Source organism: Anomaloglossus baeobatrachus, chromosome 3 (assembly GCF_048569485.1).
Source record: "Anomaloglossus baeobatrachus isolate aAnoBae1 chromosome 3, aAnoBae1.hap1, whole genome shotgun sequence".
Taxonomy (NCBI): domain Eukaryota; kingdom Metazoa; phylum Chordata; class Amphibia; order Anura; family Aromobatidae; genus Anomaloglossus; species Anomaloglossus baeobatrachus.
This window is the reverse complement of record NC_134355.1, coordinates 322399162-322418170: the sequence shown is the minus strand read 5'-3', so window position 1 is coordinate 322418170 and position 19009 is coordinate 322399162. Positions and strand designations below refer to the sequence as shown.

At 48.5% G+C, this 19009-nt stretch overlaps 1 protein-coding gene across 1 annotated transcript in view; it reads right to left on the bottom strand.

The window, feature by feature from the left end:
- Positions 1–19009, bottom strand: part of LAMA4 (laminin subunit alpha 4) — a 223215-nt gene that overhangs the window by 23602 nt on the left and 180604 nt on the right. The window contains exons 23-28 of the mRNA XM_075340041.1: positions 15983–16145; positions 14531–14664; positions 11598–11769; positions 11379–11510; positions 7936–8075; positions 6288–6423 (exon numbers count right to left, since the gene is read on the bottom strand). Of these exons, the coding sequence (XP_075196156.1) occupies positions 6288–6423; positions 7936–8075; positions 11379–11510; positions 11598–11769; positions 14531–14664; positions 15983–16145 (877 nt within the window). The remainder of the gene's footprint in view (positions 1–6287; positions 6424–7935; positions 8076–11378; positions 11511–11597; positions 11770–14530; positions 14665–15982; positions 16146–19009) is intronic.

Sequence of the window (19009 nt, the reverse complement as noted above, 5' to 3'; positions counted from 1 at the left end):
TCACATGCTGACCTTTTATTATTCAGACTGACCTGTCTCTTTAGGCAATCCATGAATGTGAAATACCTTTCACCAGTGCCACTTAGGACTCAGATGACACTCACATGAGTGTATGATATCTGCATGTGCAGTCAATGAAAAAGAAGGATTTTTGTGTACTCACCGTAAAATCTCTTTCTCTGAGTCTTCATTGGGGGACACAGGACCATGGGTTATGCTGCTGTCACTAGGAGGCTGACACTAAGTAAACAGAAAAAGTTAGCTCCTCCCCAGCAGTATAACCCCTGAGCCGGAGGCGGGCTCAATCAGTTTAGTGCACAAGCAGTAGGAGGAGAACCAAACAATCCTGGATAAAACAAGGTAAAAATTACGATCATTTGTCGTGTGACCAGTGGCATGGGAATATGGCCACTGGGGTAACCGGCAGGTAATATATAACAAGAAACACAAGCAGGGTGGGTGCTGTGTCCCCCAATGAAGACTCAGAGAAAGAGATTTTACGGTGAGTACACAAAAATCCTTCTTTCTCTAGCGTTTCATTGGGGGACACAGGACCATGGGACGTCCAAAAGCAGTCCCTGGGTGGGAAGAGAACCATCACCAGAGATAGGAAGGAGCCGCTTCCCCCTGTCGGGCTTGACCCAGACCTACAAGCACCTACCTTGATACAGGTGTGCGACTGCCGCCCGCAAACCTTACGCCAAGACTGGGCTCTACCAAAGCTTGGGTGTGACCCTGGTCAAAACTAGTAAAGGTGTGCCGACTAGATCAGGTGGCGACCCAGGGGACCTGGCCAGTCGACGTCTGAAGTCCATCCGTCCAAGGGGTATCCCTTGCTCGGTAGACCGCGGCGGAAGTCCGTCCTTCGTGCGAAAGCCTAACCATATGGAGGAATGGATCAATGTGAAATTCTGGCCCTTGGCGCCGGCATGCGCCTCTTGGGAACAGGTGGAAGGATGGACTGACTGTCGGTGTAACCGAAAAGTGGTGTCCTGCAGACCTAAAGACTGAGGGCTCGTACCAGCCCTGGAACGAACTAGGCCCTCATTTTGGCTGAGAGAGGAGACTAGAACCGAACACCGAAACCTAAACTCCTCTTCTGGAAGAAACAGCAAGCTGCCTTGGACAGAACGAAGGGTTCTGCCGGAGCACCCCCTTGTCCTGCTAGAGGAGCCGGAAAAGGGGGAAAAACGACAAGAGGGCTGTCCGCCCTGATGCCGTCCGTAACCAAAAGACGGCCACGAGGAGCCCACCTATCCAAACAGGTGGGAGCAGGGAAAAAAGAGTACCCTGAAGCGAAACCATCACTGGATTAAGGTCCCACGTTTCTAGTGACCGAAGATACCGCCGAGCCAGATGGACGCTTCCCTGAGTGGAGGCCGTGATCGAAGAACGGAAAGTGAGAGGACTCCGAAAACCCGAACAATCGAGCAGTCACCTGGTCGATACAGGGAAACGCGAGAGTGCCGCATCCAGAACTGACTAGAAGAAGGCCAGCAAGAAGGAGGGGAGGGAGAGAGAGGAGAAGGGAAGATGTGCTCCTCATACCACCGGGGGAGCTCTGTACGAGTGGAATTAACTCCTCGAGGAAACTGGACTCCCCAGCCCTCACCATTTGTCTGCAATCTTCTTGACAACAGACCTGACCGAGCCAGAACCCGGGATCCACTGGTGAGCCCGTTGGACTTGGGACTTCTGAGTCCTGGTAGAAGAGAGGGGCCCCGACACGGATGAACTGGGCGGTCTGGAAGGAGTCACGGGGCATCTGCGAGGAGTTGAGCAAGATATGTGAACTATGCTCACCTGGGCTACTCCAGAGCCTTCCTCTGCCCTGGTCCATCTTGAGAACCCTCAAGATCATGGGAAACCGCGGGAAGACGCACAAGAGCCTGAATAGGCTTCACGACCGGTCGAGGGCATCGTCACCTAGTCCAGAGCAGGTGGCACCCACGATGCCCCAGTGACCTGAAAGTTGGATCGCAAGACCAATAGGACCACGACTGGAGATCTTCCTTCGCCGGGGAACTGGCTGGTGACTTCCCTGTTGAAGAGCCATTTGCCTAAGCGAGGTCCTTCTTGCCGAGAGAATCGGCCGTCCAAACGTCCACGCTAGGTATGTGGAGCCGAGATTAGCGAGTGAAGAGACCTGTCCCAGAGGAAGATCTTCTAGGCTTCTTGCCTTGCCATGACACTCCCTGCATCACCCTGGAGGATGATGCACGTCACCGCTGTGGCATGGTCCGAGTGGAACCTGAATGGGCCACCCCGACCAAGAGAATAATTGTAAACCGGGCTAACCGGAGGGGAGAAGGATACCCTAGCACGGGAGACTGGTGACGGTTGATAACACGCTCCCGAGGAGGAAAGGGGAGCTTCAAGGGACGGTTGTGAAAACTGGTCCGCAAGGAGGGGATTGACGAGTCCCCCACGAAGACGGAACCTTCCTGACTCCGTTCTTCAGAGTGGTCCGCTGGAGAGTCAAGGATGAATCTGGTAAGTGCACCGCCGCTATTCCCGCCACAGACTGCCGAGGGCTCGCATAGCAAAACTGATGGAAAAAAACGGGCGCGGGTGGCAAAGGGTACGCGGGACTCTGCGCCCGGTAGAAAACTACTCCTGCGTGAGGAGTAGCTACCCGTGGACGGGCTCGATACCGTGCCTAAGAGATGATCTACCGGGTAGGGATCTGAGAGGACTCCCTCCGGAAGCTCAGCTACCCTAGTAGCGAAAAGTGATGATGACGGTCTAAACCTCAAGCGCGGGCCCTTGAAGGGAGAACTCTGGTCCTCTAGGTCGTTTCTGGGCGGAGTGAACCTAGCAGCCCTGTAGCGTAGTATGCGCAGGGACAGTGATCCCTGCAAGCGCTCTTAAAAAACTGGAACGGCCCACTGTCCCGCGAGGCGGAGGGACTGTTGGAGGGATAGAGGCACCCTGACGGGTGCGGCGTGAACGGACTGGGACCTAGCTGTAGGGGGACGATCCTGATGCGTCTGGCCAATGCCGGGAAGAGATGTACTCTTCCCTTACGTAGCCTAGGGGAGAGAAGTACTCTACCCTGACGTAGCCTAGGGGAGCAACTGGCCCCGCCCATCTCCGAAGAGCGTTCACGTACAGTCGGAAGGGAAGTCAGTGACTCCTTAGACGTCGATTCCAGTTCCTAATCCTGAGTCAGAGGTCTCGACGGGTGTACACACTGATGCTAGAGGCTCAGGCCGAGCCGCAGTCAGACACCAGGTCTGTGAAGAGAGGGTACTCACGGAAGATGATAACCAGTCCAGGGTCGGCATAGGTGGAACGTGGTCCGCCGCGTAGGGTGTCCGCGGAGACCCTGCGGAGCGTCACGTTAGGGACGAGAAGCCAGAAGGAACCCAGGCGGGTCGATTACAGGGTAGCGCGCCTCTTCCTTTCGGAGCCCCCCTTCGAGAAGGGGTAATGACAAGTAAAGGGACTTACCACTGGTAAACATCGTGCCCGGGACATAACCATGCTCACGCAGTCAGCACGGCGAACTCTGGATGTCCCCTGTAAGCCGCAGGGGCCCGCCACATTCGTCTCTTCAAGATGACATGCCCCCTCTCTCCGGAGCCCTTTGGGGGAATGATAATGGCAATAACACGACTTACCGCTGGAAACGCAGTGTCTAGTTGCTGTTCGTGATCAAACAGCGACTCCAGTGTAGCATGCCCATTTTGTCCGAAAACCCTCTTGGAGAAAGGCATAATGATACTGACAAGACTTACCGCTGGTAAACTTCGTGTCCGGTTGTTGTCAGTGATCACGCGGTAACTCGGCGAACTCTGGATGTCCACTGATTACATCAAGGGTCCGCTCCAAATGTCTTAAAGGAGACCTGCGTGCACAGAGAGAAGAGGGCTGTCCGTAGCCTTACGGCTTGACTCACCATTCCTAGCAGGCTACTTGTCATGCGGCAAAAACATCCAGGTCCTGCTCGGAGTTCACCAGAGGTGAAACGCCTGGGCCATCACCCGAGAGGTCGAAAGGCTACCGAAGGACAGGCAGTCTGGACCTGGGGATTAAGGTGAAACCTGGGGGGCCGCAGAAGATGGTACCTGGCGGGTCCGCTTCCGGCAGAGGAACCGGCCCCTGGTATGGGACTCACCTCCCCGAGGGGATTGCGCCAGTCCTGTGGATGATCTGAGAGAGCGTCGGCCAGGGACGCAGCGCATGCGCACCAACCCGAGGAACGCCAGCGAGGGGATTTAGCCAGAGCCAGGCGCCAACTATTCGGCAGGGGCGGGGAGCAGGGGCGTGCAGTGCCAGTGGCTGCGGTGGATGTAAAAAACAATTGAGGGAAGCGTAGACCTGAGCTTACCGGTCCAAAAAAAACCAAATATCTCAAGCTGAGACCTGTAAGAGTTAATAAACTCAATCTACAGATATAGTAATAACTCAACCCATGAACATAAAAAACCTACTATCGTTAAAAATTGTGGCTATTCTTGGGCCCATTTTTCCCTGATAAGGGATGCTGCAGCCTCAGCAATCCGCAGATCAGGAGTCTGCCCTGATCCTCTTTTTTTTTTTTTTTTTTTTTTATTTAAAATGGACGCTGAGGGGGCTGGGGGCGGACCCAAGAGAGCGGGAAAAACTATCCACCACCCCCCTAGTGATGCCTGGAGCCGAGCGGAGGGCGGAGGCAGAGAGGCCGGCGGCCAATAGCGCTGCGCGGGAGGCGGGCCTGGGACGCCGAAGACAGGGCCGAAGCCGGGGACTAAATTTTGAAGCTGCGGCGGCGGCGCAGTAGCGATGCGGCGGCGGCGGAGTAGCGATGCGGATCCCCCCGACCTCGGATGTCGGCAGGGAGCTCCGCGGACGTGGCCGGGGTGCCAGGCGGCTAGGCCCAGACCGGGGACTAAATTTGGAAGCTGGCGCCGCGGGCAGAGGCAGCGCCGGCGGACCCACTCACGAAGCGGCGGCGGCGCAGCGGCGATGCGGACCCTCCCGACCTCGGATGTCGGCAGGGAGCTCTGCGGACGTGGCCGGGGTGCCAGGCGACTAGGCCCAGACCGGGGCCTAAATTTTAGCAGCCGCCCGATGACCGGATGGGGACGTGGGGGCGCCCGGTGAGTAGGCCCGGACCGGGGCCTAAAGATTGCATCCGCCCGGGAGAAGGTAGGAGAGGGTGTCCTACCTGAAGGGCGGCGTCGTATCTGCCAGTGTGCAGGCGTGGAGCTCTGCACCCGTGCCCCTGTGCTCCGCACACCGGATGACTGGCTGCGGCAGCAGGAGAAGAATGAGGCAGGCAGGCAGGCAGGCAGGCAGGGAGGTGGACGCCGGTGGGGGGAGGAAGCCCCTCTGAAGTGTAGCAGCGCTGCGGGCCCCATCACACAATCCAGACGCGCTGCGAGGTCCAGTCCCTGCTGTATGCCCCTTGCACCCTTTGGGGTGATACCGCAGGGTGAATAGGGGGTGCTCAGTAAAGTTCAGCCCCGCGTGCCAACCCGGGAGTGGTACCGTGGAATTGGACGGGGGAGAGGGCCCGACGACTCAAGCCTCTGCGACCCAGGGGAGTGGTACCCACACGGGCTGCGAGAGCTGAGGTAGAGAAACGATACCTGTAGAAAAAGAGAATTACCACAGATGAGAGCGACGAGCGTCGCCGAGAGAAAAAATGAAAAAATAACGCAAAAAATCAAGTGGCTGAAGGGGGCCCAGTCGGCCCACATCAGCCTCCTACGACACTAAGCAAAAAACTGATTGAGCCCGCCTCCGGCTCAGGGGTTATACTGCTGGGGAGGAGCTAACTTTTTCTGTTTACTTAGTGTCAGCCTCCTAGTGACAGCAGCATAACCCATGGTCCTGTGTCCCCCAATGAAACGCTAGAGAAATTGGATAGTGCACAGACCAATTTTACTTGACTTTGCATTTCAGATCCCCATTTATTCACATGGGCTGAATGTATGTGTGAAAGATATCACAGCATGCACTAGTCTCCTACATATTTCGGATGAGACTCGCCAACTCAAGTCTACGACTGGCCAACTCAAGTCTACGGGTGTCCAAAAAAAAAAAGAAAAATTGTGTCCCATATAAATCATCCATATTGCATCCGCTTTTTACCAATACATTGTCATTATTAACATAGGAACCTGTATTTGGTCTTGTAAATGTTATTTACTGCTGATGTATAAAAATTGATGCAATACCTCATTGTTTTATGATTAGAAGAATAGTACAATGGACATAGGCTAAATCATGCACTATTGTAACGAAACAAAACAATTCTTTGCTAAATATAGCTTATATCAAACCATACGGTAACTTACTAATGACTCTTCAGGACAGCCATAACTGATTCCGATAGTGTCTTGTTCTTCTAACAGATTAAAGTCTTTTTTCTGGAATTGGAAACCTTTCATGCATCCTCGGAAAGCTATGTCTGCAGCCAGATGTGTCCTCATGCTGTGGGGTATAGAGAGATAAATGTAAGCCTGCTGTGGATGTGGTCCCCTAGGAGTTACAATGTGACCCCATTCTCCTGTAATATGGAGTGATGTTGTAGCTGCACACAGCGATCTTTAGCCATGTGACCTTTGTCATTGCCGTACTCACATAGTAGCCCCAGCCTTAATTCATTGAGCTGTCTAGTAGCACACCAGGTGCACAAGGCAAATGGGAGTTAGGGGAAGCCACTGCAGCTTGGTAGGGAGTAAGCAGGCTGGGGGAAACAAGAAAACTTTCCTGTGAATGAAAGCAAGCAGCATCTATAACCCTGATGAGACTCAGTGGTGTACCGCTAATGGTGGCAGGCCATGCAGCTGTTACAGACCCGTGAGTTTGGGAGACTGACCACTTCTGCCCACTTCTCCCTACATCCGCTATATATGTATGGCAGAAGTCAGGAGATGTATGGAGCAGGCTTTTTCCCTTAGTACTCTACTCTGATAAATAGAAACCATGGCTTTTAAAAGGTTAAACCAAGGGGGGTCCTGTGCCATCCCCATTTGCTGTTCACAGCTTGGTTATGGGAACCTGATACTTATTGTCATGATATCTGGGGGCTAATGGGAGGGATGCTATTTGGATGTTTACTACCAGTATTTTCATGTTTACCCCTACAAAGAAGTAGCAGATGTCAAAGCTGCCTTTGTACAGTGGGCGAAATAGGATGTGAATCCTGAGTGAGCAATAGTTGGGCCAGAGAGGCACTGTAGTGCCAAGGAAGCCATTGGGACTAATTATAGTGCAAACCCTATTTTCTTGTGTTTTTGAATACTGTTTTTCACTTTTCGGATTTTTGGTTTGGGGTGGATGTATATGTTATCTAATTAAATAAATAAATGAATATTTTGTATACAGGTTTTTGGGTAGTTCTGGTGATGTAGTGCCAAGGAAGGCAAAACAGCATGAGTGCTAAACAAGGTCCAATCTGCTTTGAAGAAGTGCCCACTAGCCACCAGTTGTCAGGAACTGGCCTGATGCAGTTGTTAATGAGATGCTGCCAAATTCATGATCCTCCTAGTAGTGCTACCATCACTCATTCAGCCTATAAAACAACGCCAACTATTGTATGTGACACTATAACTAGTTATCACCATACTTCAATGGAGTAAAGTTCTTGTTTTGCTACCAGTATTTATGTCTAATGTCCATTACTGCACCATTCCTTACTTAAGCATTCACCATCTACAACCTTGCATTACCACCCTGTTCATTGCAGGTTTTCATCTAGAACAGAATACTTCAGAAACATGCTTGAATAACTTGCGAAGTATCATCTTACCCAGGGGCAGACACAGACAGAAGAGGACAACTATTGCAGTTTAATGATAATGCACAATTCCACTTGCTTTGGAGGTGGAAATGGGCCCCATTACTGCCGGGCTCCTTGGCATGTCCACCTCTGATCTTACCTACTACTGAAATAATTTCAGAAATCTTACTATTTTACTATTCAGAATTAAATGAATGTACCTCTGCAGAATTTGTGAAGGAGCTCCTCCAATGAATATGTCAGTGAATGGAATTGAGGTTTTATCGTTGTCAACGCTCTTAACATGTTTTCTGTCAACCACCAAGATCATCTTCTTAGAATTGTGATAAATTACAGAAATCTGTAAAATGAGATAAATCATTGAAGTGACTGATCATAGTTACCTGTTTAGTGTTAGCCTGTTAGGCATTAGAAAAAATGGTTTTCAGTTCCACTTCTAGCCACTGCCTATGTCTAGACCTGCATCTGTTCCCCATGCAAGGAATTGGGGCTGACATGCAATATCACACAGAACATGGATGTATTTGTTTTTTTTTCCTTTAAGGCTGTGTGCACACGATGCGTTTTTTACCGCGGAAACGCTGCGTTTTGAACCGCAGCGTTTCAGTGGCAAATTGCATGCGTTCAGCTTTCCCAGCAAAGTGTATGGGAAAGCTGAAAAATCAGTGCACATGCTGCGTTTCTTTCCGCAGCGTTTTGGATGCCAAAAATCGGTGCGGAAAGAAAAGCAGCATGTCACTTCTTTTGTGCGTTGTGGCTGCGTTCTCTCCCCCATTGAAATCAATGATGTGGGGTCAGAACGCAGCCACAACGCATGGACCTGCTTTTTTGTTGCGGTCCGCGGCCTTTGTCGGCACGCCAGAACGCAGGCATTTACCTGGAAGTGAGGTCAAGAGGCTTCCTGTTGACCTCACTTCCTGGCAAAGCCCCCGGTGTCGCCAAAGTGCCCGCCCCGACCCCCGACCCCCCTCCCGAAAATCCAACATGGCCGCGCGCACAGTAGCGCACCGGCCGCCCTGCTCCTATGATTTCTGTCGCATGTGCAATAACACATGCGACAGAAAACTGTCCCCCAGGCCCTGCCCGTTCACCCCAATTCCCCCCGGTGTCATACATACCTGTCCGGTCGCAGCGCTGATCCCCCGCGGCCCCCTCCTCCTTCACAGCAGACGCCGGCCGGTCACATGAGCAGAGCAGCTGACAGCCAGCACTGTGTTCAGAGAGCTGTGCTGGCTGCTCGGCAGTCTGCAGCTGTGACCCGGGGAGAGTGGGTGCAGATTTTTGCACCCACTCTCCTCAAATGGAGGGTCTGCCCTCCTAGAAAATGGGGGATACGTTCCCTGAACGTGCCCCCATATTCTAGAAGGTCCAGAGGCGACGTGGGACATCCATATGGATTTCTGCGGACCCATTTTTTTTAATTAAATTGGAGAACAAGGGAATGATTTGGGGAGTGTTTTTTCTAATAAAACATTTTTTGTTGTCTTTTTTTGATTTTGTTTACTGTCAATTAGTTATGTCGGGTGTCTGATAGACGCCGTGACATCACTAATTGCTGGGCTTGATGCCAGGTGACATTACACATCTGGTATCAACCCCATTTATTACCCCGTTAGCCAACGCACCAGGGCGCGGGATGAGTTGGGGCGAAGCGCCAGGATTGGCGCATCTAATGGATGCGCCACTTCTGGGGCGGCTGCGGCCTGCTATTTTTAGGCTGGGAAGAGTCCAATAACCATGGCTCTTCCCACCCTGAGAATACCAGACCCCAGCTGTCAGCTTCACCTTGGCTGGTGATCTAATTTGGGGGGACCCCACGTTATTTTTTTTTTTATTCTTTATTTATAAATAAAAAAAAAAACATGGGGAGCCCTCCAAATTGATCACCAGCCAAGATGAAGCTGCCAGCTGTGGTTTGCAGGCTACAGCTGTCTGCTTTACCCTGACTGGCTATCAAAAATAGGGGGGACCCCACGCCATTTTTTTCATTTTTTTTTTTTTTTTTTTTTTTTTATTGGATAAATACTAAGCTAGGCACCCTTTAGTGCCACATGAAAGGTACTAAAGGTGTCAGCTTAGAATATGCAGGCGGGGGTGGGACGTTCTATATATTTGACATCCCTTCATCCATTGACGCTTTTTAGGCTGTGTGTCCACAATCAGGGTTTGCAGCGTTATGGGCGCTGAGTGTTTTCCCTGCGTCCATAACGCTGCGTTGTGCAGTAGAAGCACAGTGGAAGGATTTTTGGAGATCCCATGCCCACTGTGCTTCTTTTCTCCGCAGCATAAACTGACCGGTAGCGTGGCTTCCCGAGCCTCAGCATGTCAATTTATGCTGCGGAGACGAGTGTTCTCTGCAGGTAGCATAGAGCTCCACAGCAGCCTGAACCCAAATCGTGGGCATGGGCAGCTGCAGGAAGGCTGGCACTGTGTACTATACGCCATGTCGCTGGATCATGGCCACATAGCCTTAGGCCCCTTTCACACGTCAGTGATTCTGGGACGTTTGTGCTTTTTTAAATGTACCAGAATCACTGACATACGCAGACCCATTATAATGAATGGCTCTGCTCACACGTCAGTGATTTTTCACTGCACGTGTCTCCATGCGGCGTACCCGCGTGTGCGTGATTGCCGCACGGAGACATGTCCATTTTTTTCTGGCATCACTGATGTCCCACGGACCACGCAGTGGTGTGATCCGTGAAACACGTGCCAGAAAAAAACGTGCTTTTAAAATAAAAAACATTTTAACTCACCCGGCTCCAGTGATGTCCTCTGCAGCCCGTCCTCCCTGTTCCTTCTGTGCCGGCTCATTATTGTCGCGCATATTCATGATGCACGACACAGCCAACCCGGAACCAGCTGCTGCGGGGGTCAGCGCCGGCCGGATGCTGCACCGCGTGAGCGATCAGCACCATGGAGAGCGGGAGCGGGCGCAGGTGAGTTAATCTCTAAGTGCAATCACGGGCCACGGAGAACGGAGCCCGGATTGCACTTAGACAACCCACGTGTGCCGTGATTCACGGCACACGGAGGGACATGTGCGTGTTTTACACGCCAGTGAAAAACGTCAGTGTTTTTCACTGACATGTGAAGCGGGCCTAAAAGTGAGAATATTGTTGCTACAGCAACATTTTGGGGGAAGTAGCTGTGGATTCAAAATGCTTAATATACTCCTGAATAAAATCCTTGATGGGTGCAGATTCCAAAATGGGGTCACTTGTGGGGGTTTTCTGACGTATAGGTACCTAAGGGGCTTGGTGCGCGAAGTTTATTTCAACTTTTCCAAAATTCAAATGGTGCTCCTTCCATTCCAAGCCCTCCCATTTATCCAAACAGAATGTGGAGAAGGAAATGACATCACAGGTTTTTTTTTCCAAAGGTCTGTGTTCAACCAACTTTATTATCACTGACAAGTCTTAAAAAACGCACCTAAAAAAACGCATGAAAAACGCATGAAAAACGCATGAAAAACGCATGAAAAACGCATGCGTTTTCGATGCGTTGTTTCTCAAAAAGCATTGTTTACAATTCTCCCCTCTGCCAGAGGGTGCGTTTTTTTCCGCGCGGAAAAAAAAGCAACGTGTGCACATACCCTAAATCCTATACAATCGTTATGTCATAGTGTCTATAATAATACCTCATGATATCTTGCATCATTAATCTGTGCTTTTTTCATTGAGTCATCTAGAAGAACTGGACCTGTACTGAATCCAAAGTCGTACAACAACCTAAGGTAGCCATCTTGGATTTCAAGACTGAAGAACTTAGTCTAGGAGATAGTAAACAAACATTTAATAAAAAAAGCATAGTCTAATGTGAGATATACATAATAGTATGGAACAAAACATTTACTTACTCCATTAACCATTAAGAAAACAATTGCATTATCTACAGATGTACGAACTTCAATATCAAAACGAGTGACTTGGGTGAAACGTCCTCTCTTCTCAATATTACGTATAACGGCATAACCAGAACCATCAAAGAAGTAACTGGCTGCTCGACTTTGGGTGAAAGCCAACCTATTTCTGTACAGAAATACAAGCAAGTTGTTATAAAATTATTAAGATGGTGTATGTGATCATAACTGTAAAAAAAAAATATATGATATAAGTTTTGATTTGGATGTCTACATTTACTTTCCAAGGTAAGGATATATCATGACAAAATGATCGAAGAAGGATTGACTCCTTGGATCTGCAATGGGTCCTAAAAACAAATCTCTTCTCATCCATTTAGGTAAAATCTATGAAGGCACCATAGCATTTAAAGGGGTTTTTCACTATCATCATGTTGGCACCCTTTTATTCAACTGTTAACAGCTCTGAGAGAGGAAAGATGTGAACAGTTAAGCGGGAAAAACCCAGCTCCATTGCATTGTTTTGTAGCTCCTGCTAGGTACTGAAGTTCATCATAAAAGGAGCTGGTATTCAGTTCTGGGCAGTGGCCTCTAAATAGTGTTAGGCCCCCGTCACATGTATAGTACGTATAATATCCAGTACGTGTGGCATCCATTTTTATCACAATAGCAAACATACCCATCATAACCTATGGTGATCTTCACATAATCGTGTTTTGAACCACGTGGAGACATGTCCATTTATTTCTGGCAGTACAGAGGACAAGGGCCAATATAAGTCTATGGGTCCGTGAAAAACATGTGCCGCACACGAATAATATCCATGTGCCATCCATGTTCTGTATGTGTTTAACATTGCAAAGTATAGGAAAATCTTAGTAATTTCATTCTTTTAACATTCACACTGGAAAAAAAACATAGAAGACACACGGATGGCACACTGATGACACACGGATGGCACACTGATTCCACACTGATTCCACACTGATGACACACTGATGGAAAACACTGATGACACTGGTACTTTTTTCCACATACTTTTTGTATGCTCATGTGTGAAGGAAGACTCTTGTAGTTGTGCTTTTCCACTCTGTACACTATTTGCATCTGTGTGTTGCCAGCATACAGCTGATCATTAGGGGTATAGGGTGTTTAAACTCCACAGATTGGTATTTGTGGCCTATCCTTAGGATAAGTCACTAATTTAATGCTATAGTGATTTTTAACTACCACTATGGCATTAATATTCTAAAGATTTGGTGCAACATCTCTAACCAGACTTACTCCAGCGACACTTGCGATATTATGACCAATATGACTGTTCAATATCTCAGCAGATATGTCAGCTTCCTACTGTTGCCATACCCTCCTACCTAAACTCACAGCAAACTGTTGGAAATTGCCATTTATTTATTGGTTTATGTCTGGTGTTATGATCTTGATCTTGACACAGTTTCTGACCCTGCCTTTGTTTATTCTGAATCCCTCCAGACTATGATCCTGGCTAACAGACTTATCTTTGACTGACCACCTGGTACCTTACTCTGGCTAGAACTCGGACTATAGTTTTGTCTCCCAATTTTGTCCCTGGTTCTGTCTTTCCTGCTATTAACCTAATTACCTTGACCATCCTTGAACCAAACTCACTCCTCCTTCCAGTATCCTCTCCATAGACAAAAAACAGTTGACAAAACATTAAAGGGAATCTGTCACCCTTTTACGTTTTTTAGTTATTAATATGGGCATACTGCTTGCATAAATGTGAAATTAGCCATACCTGTATGCCTTCTGGATGATGGGTCATTTGGCAAGAATCCTCTATTATATCTTCCAGACTATGGGTCGTGTGCTGCCCAGAAGAGAAGCTTCCAGTCTGCATTATAAAGGATTCCTCTTCCTCTTCTCTTCAGAGTCCCTGTGACGTCATGTGCGCGGCCAGAAATCCCTTGCCTGTCATGTCTCTCCCATGCACTGTTTAGCAGCAGTGACTTTCCAGTGCCAACAGCAAAATTGAAGCCTGTGCCCAGAGAAGGGCAGATTAGTGCAGGGAGAGATGGCATGCACAATGCGCATGTCCAAGATTTCCAGCGGCGCACCTGATGTCACAGGAACACCAGGGAAGAGAAGAGGAGGAGGAATCCTGTATAATGAAAACTGGAGGCCGGCTTATCTTCCGGGCAGTACACACCCCATAATCCAGAAGATATAAGATATAAAAGAGGATTTTTTGCCAAATGACCCATCATCCGGGAGACATACAGGTATGGCTAGCTTCACCTTTATGCCTGTATGCCCATATTAATAACTAAAAAAATGCAAAAGGGTGACAGATTCCCTTTAAGTCAAAATCCCTGTGTAGTAATTAAAAGGTGAAGGCCAGGGAGTCTGCCCTTGGTACCCTTTTCGGGTTGACAACTTCTGACAGACTTTACATTTCGTCAAGCCCTTACCAAATGCTGTAACGTTTTGAGGTGGGATACCCCATTGAAATGCTTACTAGGCTAGTACAGAAATAAAATAAATAAGGGAGAAGCAAATATTCATGTATGTGTATTTTTAAGTCAACATACAGTCATAGCCTAAAGTGCTGACACCCTTGAAATTGTTCCAGAAAATGAAGTATTTCTCCCAGAAAATTATTGCACTTACACATTTTATTATACACATTTATTTCCTTTGGGTGTATTGGAACAACACTAAAAGACGAGAGACCTGGAGCAGTTTGCAAAAGAAGAGTGGTCCAAAATTCGAGGTGAGAGGTGTAAGAAGCTTGTTGATGGTTATAGGAAGCGATTGATTGCAGTTATTTATTCCAAAGTGTGTGCAACCAGATATTAAGTTGAGGGTGCCAACACTTTAAGCCATGAATGTATAAATCATATAGGCATACAAAAATGAATCTACCGTAGTACAATGTAATGACGTCTTACCTTCTACAGGGTGGTGTTGTCACAGTATTTATGTTATACTTGTTCCGGAAATTGTACAAACTGACAACTTCATCATTGACAGAGGCGAGCTCCAGACAACCCACAAAGCTTGGTAGGTTCAAACTGTTTGGAAGCTGGAAGAAAAGAAGCAGGCACATGTGACTACATCCAGATATATAACAGTGACTAAGAAAACTCTCATGTATTGGTTAACTATAAGAGCTGTCATATATCTTTCGGAATAAAGGGTGTCTCATATTAGCTTATAGTAAATGAATATTTTTGAGATGATCACTGAGACTGAGATGTCTTAAGGTGACCATACATTTTAGGTAGCTGTTTACTACGTGCGTGATTTGCTTAAAGCTATCCCTTCTTATTTCCGCATACACATGAATGTATTGATTATCCTGGCGTGGATGTGCTTTCAATAGTGAGTAAGGAGTAAGCCACCTTTTGTCAACAGTATTACTTCAATAACAAAAGGATCGGTGTTTAAAGTTAACATGATTGATCTCCCCCCAATATCATCTGTTGGAGGAGTCAAGGCTGCTTTACATGGTACGACCGATTGTGCAATTTCACAATCGATCGTACCCGCCCCCCTCCTTTTTGCGTCACGGGCAAATCACTGCCCGTGTCGCACAAAGTCGGTAACCCCCGTCACACGTACTTACCTCTCGTGCGACCACGATGTGGTCGGCGAACGTCCAATTCCTGGAGTGGGAGGGATGTTCGGCGTCACAGCGACGTCACACGGCCGCCGGCCAATGGAAGCGGAGGGGCGGAGATGAGCGGGACGTAAACATCCCGCCCACCTCCTTCCTTCACATAGCCGGCGGCGGCTGCGTGACGCAGGTGAGCTGCTGTTCATCGTTCCCGGGGTGTCACACGGAGCGGCGTGTGCTACCACGGAAATGATGAACAACTAAATTAAACGATATTATGGAACCTAGCGACCAGTACACGACTCACGATTTGTGAGCGATACTGCGTTGCTAGGAGGTGTCACACAGGCCGGCATCGCCAGAGATGCCGGATGTGCGTCACAAAAACCGTGACCCAGACGATCTATCGCACGATAGATTGTCTGGTGTAAAGCAGCCTTTAGGAGGTCACCATACTTATGTAATGGTTGTCCGGTGTTATCAAAATTGGTTAATTCAGCTGATTTCAATCTAATGTGTGGTGCCTTTAATGACCCCTACAGTCATCCTCCTAATCACACGTGTAGTTTTGTAAATGGAAAGAATGGTTGAGGATGAAGACATTAAATGGGAACCATAAGACTACCTGATTTATCACACGACAGATGCCAATGGCATTGATGACCTCAGTACAGTCTTAGTATTAATTATATTCTGAGTGCACTTGTGTAAAGGAACAGATCACGGATTGTGCCATGCCAAGATTTATGGATGCTCCTAAATCTACAGCTTACACTGTTCATACCTTAAATCCTTCAGGCACGCCACCAACATAGAAGACTGTGTTTTCAGGTTCTAGATCAAGCAACGAATCACTCCCAACAGCTTCATCCTTCTTAATGAATTTCTCCTCAGCTGTACTGCTCTCACTAGGTATGGTTAAAAGCACTTTGCCATGTCTTCCCAATCTATGAGAATGAGTCAATATTACTATCACATGGTATAATAAGTACCACAATAATTACAAGTTTTTTTCTTTTTTACATTTTTTTCTCAATTTAATAGAAAGGAGAACTCATTATTTCAGTTACTTCTCTCTCTCTATAAATATAAAAACAAAATGTGCATAGGATATATTAAATACATAGATCTATCACTGCATATTTCCCCGATATAGCCTTTATTTACTAGTCTAGATAATCTGAAGGCAGTGGCGTACTGCTAGTGGCAGAAGACCACACAGCCGCTATGGGGCCTGTTAGTCAGGAGGGGCCCGATGCCAGGGCCAACATTGTGCCCCCTGCCTGGTATCAACATTTTAACTGTATTGCCATCATGAAAGCAAGGATGAAAGAGGGAGTACGCCAAGTCTCAGAGCGGCGGGCACAATGCTGTCACGAAAGCACGCCCAGAGCTATGTGGAGATGAAGAAGACATACTGAGGAGGCGAGGTGAGTCTTTGTTTTTTAAATAAATGAGTACACTGGTGGCCAGTGGCCATAATACTATATGGAAGACTATGGGGTGCATTATAAAATATGGAGGACTATGGGGAGTGCATTATAATATATTGAGGACTATGTGGAGCCTATTATACTATATGGAGGACTATGGGGGAACATTGTAATGTATGTTAGACTATAAGGTGCATTATAATATATGGAGGTGTGGCGCCCTGGACAAGCCAGGTCATCACAGAACTACACCAACACACCCCACACCCCGGTTAGGCACGCCGAAGCCAAACACAAAATCCTTGTTGCCTTCCTCCAGGGGCTGATGTCCACACCAGGGGGTGGGCCAGGCGGTTGGTCCCGCCCACCAAGGAGTTCACAGTCCTGGAGGTGGGAAAAGGAAGGGGGAGTAGAGATTGGAGTTTTGAAGTGAGAGGAAGTGAAGTGGTAGTGGAGCAGACTGAAGTCGGTCCGGGTGTGTGGCCCGGACGGTACAGCAAGGTTGGCAGACGGTGGTGACCGTCTGCAGGAGAGGCCGATTAGAGTGAGCTGTAAGGACCGTGGACGGGCGGTGACCCGGCGGTACCGGACCGGTGAACAAAGAGAAGCCAGCACCATCCGGCAGGGCTTACGGACCCCGACAAGGCTACGAGTCGCCGTTGAAATTGTCAAATCCATTAGCGAAGGGAACCTCCGGGGTTTCCCAGCAGCCAAGACCCGATTGAAGGCGACAGCTCAAACCGTAAAGGGAAACACAGTCACCGCCAAGGCTACAGTTCCCAGGGCCAGAGCCTGCGGGCAAAAGGGGCTCCTTCAGCACCCATCCAAGCTGGGGAGCGGGTTACCGGTGGGAACCCATTGGAACCGTACACACTACACAGGTGCAGGGAAAGGCAGTCACCATCAACCTGCCGGGAGGAGAAACACCGCAGCCGTCCGTGGGACCCGTCCATCCAGCCATTTGTTTTACCGGAGACTTTGCATTCATCATTGACTGAGTGAGTACCACCGTGCCGTGCGGCATAGCGCTGCCCCCGCGACCCTGCACCTCATCAGGCCCCGTAGCCCGCCTGCCATCCATCCCTACCTCCCCTCACCGGGCCCCGGGACAACCAACCCCCTACCCACGGAGGGGAGAACCAACATCCAAGCTGCTCCTGGTCATCGCTCCTGGGATCCCCGTCCAGAGCAGCGGTGGTGTCACCAATCTCACCACAACCGTGGGAGACGTCACGGACAATATCTTTAAACCCAAACCACCCCCCTTTCACTCATGGGCGAGGAACGCCGCTCGAGTCCCCGGGATCCGGCCCACCGCTCGAGCCACCACCGAGCAGCAGCAGCAGCAGCCAGACCCGAGCAGTGGGTGAGCGCAGCGTCCCCTCCTTCGCCCGCGACAGAGGACTATAAGGAGCGTTGTTATTATTATTATTATTAGATTAATTATTATCAATTCCATGGCGCTTTACATGTGAAAGGGGTGTACATAATAAGGACAAGTACAATAATCATAAACAATATAAGATACAGACAGGTACAGGAGGATAGAGGTCCCTGCCCGCGAGGGCTCACAGTCTACAAGGGATAGCTGAGGATACAGTAGGTTAGGGTAGAGTTGATTGTGCGGCGCTGTATCAGACTGAGGGTTACGGCAGGTTGTAGGCTTGTCGGAAGAGGTGAGTCTTCAGGTTCCTTTTGAAGCTTGTCAAGGTAGGCGAGAGTCTGATGTGTTGAGGCAGAGCATTCCAGTGTATGGGGGAGGCACGGGAGAAATCTTGGATGCGATGGTGGGAAGAGGAGATGAGAGGGGAGTAGAGAAGGAGGTCTTGTGAGGATCGAAGGTTACGTGCAGTTATAATATATGGAGGATTATAAGATGTATTATAATATATGGAGGACTATGGCGTGCAATATAATATATGGAGGATTATAAGGTGTATTATAATATATGGAGGACTATGGCGTGCAATATAATATATGGAAGAATATGGGGTGAATTATACTATATCAAGATCTATGGGGGTTGCATTATAATATATGGAGGGTTCTGTAGGGCCCATTATACTATATGGATGACTATGTGGGGTGCATTATACTATTTTAAAGGCAATGTGGTGCCTATTATACTATAAGGAGGAATATGGGGTGCATTATAATATTATATGAAGGCATTGTGGGGCCCATTATACTATATGAAAGACTATGGGGTGCATTATAATATTATATGAAGGCATTGTGGGGCCCATTATACTATATGGAAGACTATGGGATTGAAGGCTAGTACCTATTATATTGACGACTATAGAGGGGGTGGATAATACTATATAGAGGGCTATGTGGGGCCAATTATATTATAATTAAGGCATTGTGGGGGCCAT